Source organism: Charadrius vociferus, unplaced genomic scaffold (assembly GCF_000708025.1).
Source record: "Charadrius vociferus isolate BGI_N301 unplaced genomic scaffold, ASM70802v2 scaffold800, whole genome shotgun sequence".
In the NCBI taxonomy this organism is placed as follows: domain Eukaryota; kingdom Metazoa; phylum Chordata; class Aves; order Charadriiformes; family Charadriidae; genus Charadrius; species Charadrius vociferus.
Window position 1 is genome coordinate 346,215 of NW_009646525.1, and position 9,109 is coordinate 355,323.

At 43.1% G+C, this 9,109-nt stretch overlaps 2 protein-coding genes across 2 annotated transcripts in view; both read right to left on the minus strand.

Moving 5' to 3' along the window:
• TDRD6 (tudor domain containing 6) overlaps positions 1-1,494 on the minus strand; it is an 11,402-nt gene extending 9,908 nt beyond the window's left edge. Inside the window, exon 1 of the mRNA XM_009885524.1 lies at positions 1,432-1,494. Within this exon, the coding sequence (XP_009883826.1) occupies positions 1,432-1,494 (63 nt within the window). The remainder of the gene's footprint in view (positions 1-1,431) is intronic.
• Positions 1,495-2,217: 723 nt separating this feature from the next.
• Positions 2,218-9,109, minus strand: part of SLC25A27 (solute carrier family 25, member 27) — a 10,844-nt gene continuing 3,952 nt past the window's right edge. Inside the window, exons 4-9 of the mRNA XM_009885415.1 lie at positions 7,619-7,741; positions 6,755-6,867; positions 4,918-5,002; positions 4,137-4,229; positions 3,688-3,790; positions 2,218-2,289 (exon numbers count right to left, since the gene is read on the minus strand). Of these exons, the coding sequence (XP_009883717.1) occupies positions 2,218-2,289; positions 3,688-3,790; positions 4,137-4,229; positions 4,918-5,002; positions 6,755-6,867; positions 7,619-7,741 (589 nt within the window). The remainder of the gene's footprint in view (positions 2,290-3,687; positions 3,791-4,136; positions 4,230-4,917; positions 5,003-6,754; positions 6,868-7,618; positions 7,742-9,109) is intronic.

The window sequence follows — 9,109 nt, forward strand, 5'->3', positions numbered from 1 at the left end:
GAGGCGGCCCCCGGCCTGTCACCGTCCGATCGGTGCCCTCCATCTGAGGCCGCCTCCCCGGGGCGCGGGACACCCGGCTCAGCCCTGTCCAGCACGGGGAGGGTGACACCGGACCGAAGGACAGCGGTATCCGGGGCTGTCCTGCCTATGGATGGGGCGGCCGCATTCCAGCACCACCTCTGAGGGCCTCGGGAAGCGGCAAACGTGGATGGTCTGTTCGGTGGGCCCTGGAGATAGCCTGGGCTGTCACACTGCTCAATTTCACCTGTTCAGCTCTGCAATCGTGATTTCTCCCTGGTTTCGCCTCTCCCCCTTTTGCCAGGCAGACCTTAAGCTGCCTTCCAGCCATTAGGAACAACGGTTAGAAGTGGAGGTGTGAGGAAGAGGAAGGCCCAGGACTTCAGTGAGCCTTTCTTAGGCCACAGGAGAGTCCAGCTAAGGAACCTCAGTGCCATCGTCAGGCTAGTTCTTGGCTTCTGAAATTGAAGCTGGTAAGTTCTAAATAAATATGGCCAAGTGCTTCACAGGGTAAAAGCTTCTGCTTGAAAAATTTGCCATTACAAAACAGAAGTAATGCAGAAAGTGGCAAGTGTTCCTATTCAAATTATTTATTTTTAATACAAAATGCTCGGAATCAGCACTGTTACAAATATCTTTAGTGTTTCATGCTCAAAACAAAATTATTAAGAGTTAAAAAAGTTTTTCACTACAAGACTTTTAAAATTACTTTTTTTTTTAACTCAATAGGTCAGGTACTTCTGCATATCCATCATCAGGGTTGTCTGAGTAACAGGATTGCAGGCAGGACCACTTGGGATGTAACTGAAGAAGCCGCTTTGTCTGCTTGTTTATAATCACTGGTGATGGTGTGCAAGAAGGCAAGAACTCAGATTAGTTCCTCAGGCTGATAGCTAGAGAAATAACAGTACTGCTGAACGAAGTCTTCTGACCCCCTAATAATGGTGAGATGAATTTTTTCCAGGCTGGAATCACATGCCCAATTGCATGTAACCACAACAGATTTACAATACAATCAAAAAGTACAAGTGCAAGCCAAGAAGACGCCCAAACTGCATTTAATCAGAAACTGGCACATTGAAGATACTAGTTGCTAAGACTAGAAGAAATCATGAGTATTTACTCAGAGAACTGTCTTGTACAATCATTTCATTACTAGATATTGCTAAATCAAAGCCAGCTTTGTTCTGTCTACATTATGATTGCTTTTATACTGCATTTTTGCCTCCTGATTGCCAAAGATAAGCCTAGTGACAAACAGCAGCAGTCCCCTTTCCTATGAAATCTGGGAAGCTTTAGGTTAAAAAAAATAAAATCATTCATATTCAAACATTTTGTGGTTTTGAAGAGAACATCATATTTTCATCTAGATTTAAAATGGGCAGAGTGTGTATTTCCATGGAAAAGTGGTACCTTAGTGACCCAGTCTGCCACGTCAGCACTGAGACTCTCATAGGACAAGTAGTTCAACTCCATCCTATGGACAGCATGTGTATTATGAGTCCTTCAAGAGAGACAGAGTGAACTAGGCTTTTGATTTCCTGGGTAGAGGACTGCATTTCACTCATGGATACTGCTCAAATGCTTGAGTGAAGAGGTCAGGCGGTCTCTGGGAAGTAAGAAGAACACAACCCCTTCCACTTTCTGCGTAAAGCAAATTTGAAATCGGGTAAACTGCTTTAATCTTTTTCAGTTCCTAGCACTACAGGCTTGCTTTGCTGAGGCATCAAACTAACAAGAGGTAGTTCTTTATGTGTGTGCAAACGCAATAATAACAAAAATTCCCAAATAATTTTATGGACTGCTTAGCCACAGAAAATGTTCAGTGCTGTGTTGTTCAACCTGCTTTTGTCCTTAACAAGCAAACAGTAGTATATTCTACTTCCTTGGTAGAGTTTTTTTTTTTACCTGTTTACTGTTTCAGAAAGTTGATGCTGACTGCTAGTTGAAGTATTATTGTGGCAATTTTATCCTGTGGACAACTTAAATTTCATATAGCAGTCTGACAAGCAAATAGTACCCTTAAGTCGTGGCTACTCCTAATCAGTAAGGTCTGGATTTAGGGCAGCAACCTATACATGTGATTCGACTGCCAGTCTGTAAATGAAGTAGTTCCCTGTGGTGTTGGGATGCCTTGTGGAATGACAATTCAGCTTTGATTCTTCTTTCTTTCGTGAATGTTGAAGTGATTTCATGATTTTAAAAAGAACTGACTCCACAGATCCTTCTGATTTGTTCATATGTAAGCCAGAATACCAGTGACCAAGGAGCCTGTGAAAGCAAACACCGAAGTCAGAGGCTTAAAACAGAAGTGACCCAATAAATAAGCCAATTAGATTAAATTGTCTCCCCTTAAAAATCATATTCTTAAACTAAATCTCATATTATGTCTTTCATACAAAAATTGTAGTGTTGCATGTGCTTAGGGCTACTCAGTCCTTCACAAGACACCTAAAACTTTTTTTCAGTTTGCCAACCCATAAATGTTTGACCTGAAATGTTTCATATTTGGGGACTACTTCAGGCTGAATGCTTTTTAAAAAATTTTTGAAAGGGTTTACTTGTTCTAAAACCTTAATCAGAAAATTACATAGTTCTCCTCGCATAGATTTTATATCCTGCACCCATTTAGTTGAGATGCCCTAATATTTTTTTTTTGGCAATAGATTGGTGTTTGCCAAAAGACTACCTTGTGCCTAGGAAACACCTTTTCCTGGTCTTCTGAAACACCCGCTAAACATTCCCAAAACTACAAGTCTTTGGGTAATCTAAGTTGGTATACGCTCCATGCAAATGTTTAGCTTAGTAGTAAACTCACAAAGACGCCACCAATACTGACTGTGCTCCGGCTCAGGGACACAGGGACTGAGCAACTGAGCACAACCTTCCTATAATTGCTCTTACCAGAAGCTGTGGCCACTGTTGTACTCAGTTAAATTAGAGAAGGGAAGCTTTTGCCTTCGATCTTAGTGCTCAATCTGGTAAGTAAAACAGTGTCAAGACCATGAAGCCAGCTGTCACAATCTAGATGTAGCCATACTGTTAAATTCTTATAAACTTAAAAAAAAAAAAAAAGGTGTTCACATCTAAATTTAGTATTGGGAATTGTCCCTTGCCCAAACTAACAGTGTAGACAGCCAAGTTCCTGTTCTCAGGCTCCACCTGCTGCTTGGCTTAATTGTACAGATGTAGCTTTAACAGCTCAGCAGAATGCAGGAGAAAGCCACTATCCTGCATGCAGGAGGGGCAAAAGTGGGATCCGGGATGGAGCAGTAACAAAGCAATTCTGGAATCAGGAGAGGAGGAATGAAAGGAAGAGGGGTGCAAAGGGAGTCCAGGGCTGGAAGCAAAAAGGGAACAAAGGAGAGTTTAGGAAGGGAGAAAAGGAGGGAGCCTGAAACTGTAAAAAAAAAAAAAAAAAACAAACAAGGAAAATCGCTAGCAATTAAGCAAGACAGTATTTTCCAAATTAAAGAGATTCAAGAGACAATATGGGGGAAGTGACACTGCATGCAGTTGTGTCATCCACTGCTTTCAGCTATGCTAACTGCAATTAAATAAATCAAGAGACCCAAATAGTTTTGGACAAGTGTTGACATGGAAAGAACTCCTTACATTTTCATGCCACATTGGTCACCTGTCTTGTAAAGCGAGTTAAAAGGCACTTACCATTCGCATCCAGGTTGGTATAAAGCCTTTGTATAGAGACATAAACCCTTCACCCCGTACAGTTTGAATCAAGCAGTCCGTGGAAGACTTATACAGCAGACCTCTAGCAATGTGCAAGGAGAATAAATACTGTTAGGATTACAAATAGGCAATTAAAAAAAAATCCCATCCCTCCTTAAAAATAATTTGCATCTGATCAATTTGTACAAGCAAGAGCTCTATTGTAAGCTCAGTGGAGTCTCATCAGAACTGAAATCCACTGAAGTAACTGGGTATGCTTAGATGGCCGTCATAACAAACCCCTCTGGACATGCAAAAGTAAACCAATAAAATGATCATCAGAAAGATGAAGAGCAAATTAGAGACTTAGCACTGCAGTCCCAGTGCAATCAAGTGAGACTCGGGGTTTCATTTTGCTACTGAAAAGTCAGTCTCTGCAATGTCTGTACCTCCCCTGCTTATCTCTCGGCTGGTTCATTATCCGGGTTTTGACAACGTCAGCAGGAGTTCCCAGAACAGCAGCTACCAGGCCAGAACAGCAGCTGTCAACAGCAACAGAGCTTAAAGAAGGAACTAAGATTTATCCCGACAATTTAAGCATCATGATTCCAGTTCTAATAATATACAGTATATTAAAAGAGTTATCATAAAATCATGAGTAATACCTCATAACTTAACATAAACTTGATTTGGGAGGAGGCTTGCTAGTATTGCCCTTGCTTAGGTGTCCTCCCAGCGCCAGCTTCCCTCACCTCTGCGTGCAGTTCTGAGGCAGGGACAAAGGACCCACAACAGGCAATTTATGATTGAATTTATTTTAGTTGTTTATATAGAGCCATTTCTTCATAATTTAAGGCAGTAAAAGATGTTGTCCTGCAGAGTTTATATTGCTCATTCTTACGGTTTGCTAAAATTAAAACTAGGTTAGATAAAATAGTAGCAATTCTAGAAAAGTGGAAATTCTTATGCTCTCACAGATGTGTGAGGTGTTAAAATGCATCAGCAAGGCACTTCTAGTGAGAGCAGCTTTGTAGCAATGGTTGCATCCTTTGCCTTGCGTCCTTTGTACAAAGATATCCTCTCAGGCAAAAAAAAAGTAGTTATAAAGATGCATTTTATCAGTATCATGACCAAAAAAATAGGGGCTTCTGCTGGCACAGAGAGGCAGATCAAGACAGCGAGGCTGGAAATGTTCCATAGCGGAAAAGGGGTAATCGGGGAATACGGCACCTGGCAACACTGTGAGTCACGCTATTGTCCACAAGCGGCGTGTTCAGAAGCAAAAAGTGTTTCACTGAGTCATAAGTGGTCAGATCTGTAAAGAGGATAATGAGAAAAAAACAGCATTTTTAGAAGTAAATGGTGTCTGTGTTGTTCATTACTGATGCAGGATGGAGCCTTGGCAAGACCTGAATTTCCAGTGCAGCTCCTCCCATTGGCATGGCTAGCACTCTGCCCCCAGTTCCTGGTGATGGTTGTGGCACCTAGATCCTGTCCTTAGACATGTGAGTACACGCTCCATTCTACTACTGTCTTCTCTGATTTACCCTACAAATGATACAATGGATCCTAAATGGAAAATTCTGCAAAATAACTCATTAACCAAACCCAGAAATGTTCACGATAAGGACAGTTCTACTTCTCCCACCTTTGTGCAAGTGATATAAAAATGTTAGAAACGTTAGACAAAGCAAGTAGATGATGTCATGGAAGTTATATCGTATTGTTCTGAAAGCAGACATGACTTACGGGCATCTGAATGAAAGACAGTGATCTGAAAGTTAGCAGCAGATCTGGGTTACATTTCCAATGTCCTGACCTTAAGAGCCCAGTCTGCTCCCCAGGATGACCCCCCCCCAGCACTCTGCAGTGCTTTACAGCCTAAACATACCCAGTGAAGATCATTTCCCACTTGTAAAAGAGTTTGCTTGTTTAATTTTACATGCCGAGACCACATGTTGACTTTGTGTATGGAGATATATACCTTAGTTAACAGTCATTCTATAACCCTCATTTAACAGCTCCTGCTGCAAACATTATCCATCCAGTGATTCCTTTACTGCTGCTTAGCAAGGTGTAAGCTTACACCACCTCTGATTTTCTATCTTCAAAGATATATTTTGGTCATGCTGCTAACATATCCCTGTGCTGAATGATGTAGAAATTAGTAGCTGTCATGCCAAAGAAATTCAAGCATGCAAAATAAAAAATTGCCAAGGCAATGCTATAATTTGTGCCACCAAGCACAGAGTAAGTGTTTACACACAGAGAGGGTGTGGGCACCCACAGTTGGTGTCTTTTGATCCCAAAGACCTCTCCCTCCTCACTTTATATCAGAACCTCAGGAAGGAGAGCAAAGACTGTGTAACATATCCTGGCAGTTTTTGAGAGACACAGGAAAGCTCTAGATGTGGAAAGAATGAGTGCTTTTCGGATCAGTCGAGCGCTCAGGCAGCCACTTCACCTTATAACCCTCGGTCCCTGCCTGAACTACGCTGTAGCTGTACCTCTCTGCAGCTCCATCACACCATGTCTGGGCTGTGGACCTTGTTGATCTGGACACTGACCCATGGACCATCTCCCTAGCTCGACCTTGGACCTTTCTTATCACCACAGACCTGCTGGTGATCGCTGAGCTGTGTCTGACCCTGGTGCCCCTCACCAGACCTGATGCTGGCTCAGTTTGCTGGCTTGGCTTCAGACATGCCTCATCACCACACGCTTTCCTGAAGGTCTGGATCTTGGTACAACCTGGCTGCCTTCGCTGGCTCTGCCCTGCTCACCTCGCTTGGGCAGCAGGGAGCTGGGCAGTAGCTGGCGAGGTCCTTGCTCTGCTGGCTGTGGGACCCCCTCAGCTCTCAGCTCACCATCCCTCAGGCACAAACTGTTATTTTTAAGCAACTTGATTTCCACAGGAACGAAACATTCAAGGCAGAAGTCACTTGCAGTACACTTCAAATAGAGCCCCAGTGTAGATAAGCAAGAGACAAAGACCAGGGGAGCAGCTGAATTCTCCTTAAAGTTTAGATGTGGCCTTAAGCGCTGCAAACCAAGTTATGAAATTTACCTCCCATGTTCACCAGAGCAGCTCGCTGGACATTTGGCACCCATCCAGCCCAAAGCCCCCGTATTCCTCCTTCGGACAGGATCTTCATAAATGCGTGGTGCACTCCTCGAAACCTGAAATCAATATGCAGCTAGTAGGTGGAGAGCCCAGATATGGAGAAATCTTTGCATATTCCAGCACTTTTCCTGGTCCTTCCATAGGAAAGGCAATTTATACCTGCAGGGATCTGGCCCTCTGGATCCATTTTTGGATTCATTTTTTGATCCATCTTTGACTTTCGTGCTGCAATATTTTACCAAACATACTGGTTGCCCTGGTAAGCAGCAATCTGGTTGCTATTGTCAGACGACCCTTTGATCCCACAGCTGGGTTGCAATACTGAATGGATGAGACACCAAAGGATGTCACCAGTTCTGGATGCAAAGAGCAGCATGTCCTGATATCTGCAGGAGGGTCTCAAGCCCTTCTCTCTGCAGGCGACCCAGCCCTTCCCTGCATCGGTGCATCCTACACAAGCCGTTTCCCCCATGCTTTTTTTCCAGCTTCTCTTCTTCAGAAAGCATCCTTCCCTCCTCCTGGCACAGCATGGACGTGCTGCACATGTAGGATGGGCGAGGGTTTGTGGTCTCTGGGACCGATACATCAGAATAAGGAAGGCAAGTATAAATGGAATAAGGAGGAAGTCTCATATCCCCCACCCTCTTCACTGCCCCCAGCCACTGTGTGCCTCCCAGGCACTGCTCTTCCCCCAAAAGGGCTCCAAGCAGCTGGGGAGAGGAGGTGGCAGAAAACAGAGAGAACCGCATCCTCGGCCAAAGAGTAATCATTAACAGAAAAAAACCACCAGCTTTGAGAGGAACTGACCGTAACGGCTTTCCTTCCAACTTCCTTTTTCCTTCCATCTGCATCTGCACCTTCACCAGATCAGTTGGACTGGCGAAAAACTGTCCAATGGCACCTGCTGACATGCCTCCAATTACAGCTTTCCTGCCAAACAGGGGAAAAAACCAACCTTCAGAATACACTGAAAATCTTCACAAATTGCAGTGCTCAAGCTGAAGAGTTCAGCAGCATGGCCTAGGTGAAACAAATAAAGGGTTATTCCTAACACCCAAAGTTAGAGTAATAATTGCCAGGTGAAACAAATAAAGGGTTATTCCTTTTATTAACACCCAAAGTTAGAGTAATAATTGCAGCGACTGCAAGTAGTTAAGGTAGTCAGTAATATTTTTGTCAATTTTAAGAAACGGTGAAAACTCATCTGGAAAAAAAACAAGTTATTATACATCACCAAGGTGCTGTGCTTCCTCTGCAGGTTATGTTATGCTCCTCACACAAGGTTTAAAGGCAGGATGACAAGGTACACAAGTAAGGGATGGTACTCCCTATATTTTAATAACTGAATGCCAATCTGAAACTCTAGACTGCTTGCTGATACATAAAACTTTTCTCCCATTGCTACTAGATGAGTTGTGTTAATTTTCTGGTTCTACTTATTTTAGCAGAACCAGAAATTTTAGTGTTATCCCAAGTTCCCATTTCCCATAGCATCAGGCATGACAAGTACTTTATCTGTATTAGATTTTATAAATCCCATCTTAAAACCGGTTACATTTTGGACCCAAGATTTGATTTTGGAGTAAAATACTTTATTGGATATGATACTGTATATGATTATAAAAGTACGTGACTGACATTTTAACAATAAGGATTTGACAATTAGAAATTACCAAAGTTTGCAAAACTTATAGAAAAATCTGCTTTGTTCCCCACAGAGAAGGAGTTAATTCTGTGGCTATATACCGCTTCCATTGTCAAAATGGGATTGAGTGAGATTTAACTGTTGCTGAATTGAACTTGCAAAACTTTGGGTTTGTTGTTCATAGGGATCACTTGTCTCCTCAGGAAGGATGCACAGAGTTAACTTAGGGTGACATCTGCCATACGCACAGGAACAAAATAGCATCTTTTCCTTCACAATTTGCCTCTTCAGTAGCCAGCAAATTTCCATCTCTTGGGCTAAAATACACCACCAGAATCAGCAAACAGACCTATTCTTACGCTCCCTGTTAATAATCCAATGGCATAATAATTTCTTACCCAGGCAGTACGGCAAGCAGCAAAACAGCGAAGCGTTGCCATACTGCTGCTGGACAACACATAGCGGGACCCATCCCTCCAGCAGCTGGAAATCTGAGCCGTACCACCCCTCACTTCTTTTCTGCAAAGCTCCAGAGGATATTTGACAAATTAGTCATACCTTTGGAAATGTGTCCTCACCCTGTGGGGAGCTAATCGAGCTCTTGGGTGACCTCGGAGCTGAGCAGGGCACAAGCTGCAAGTCCAGCTTGGCTC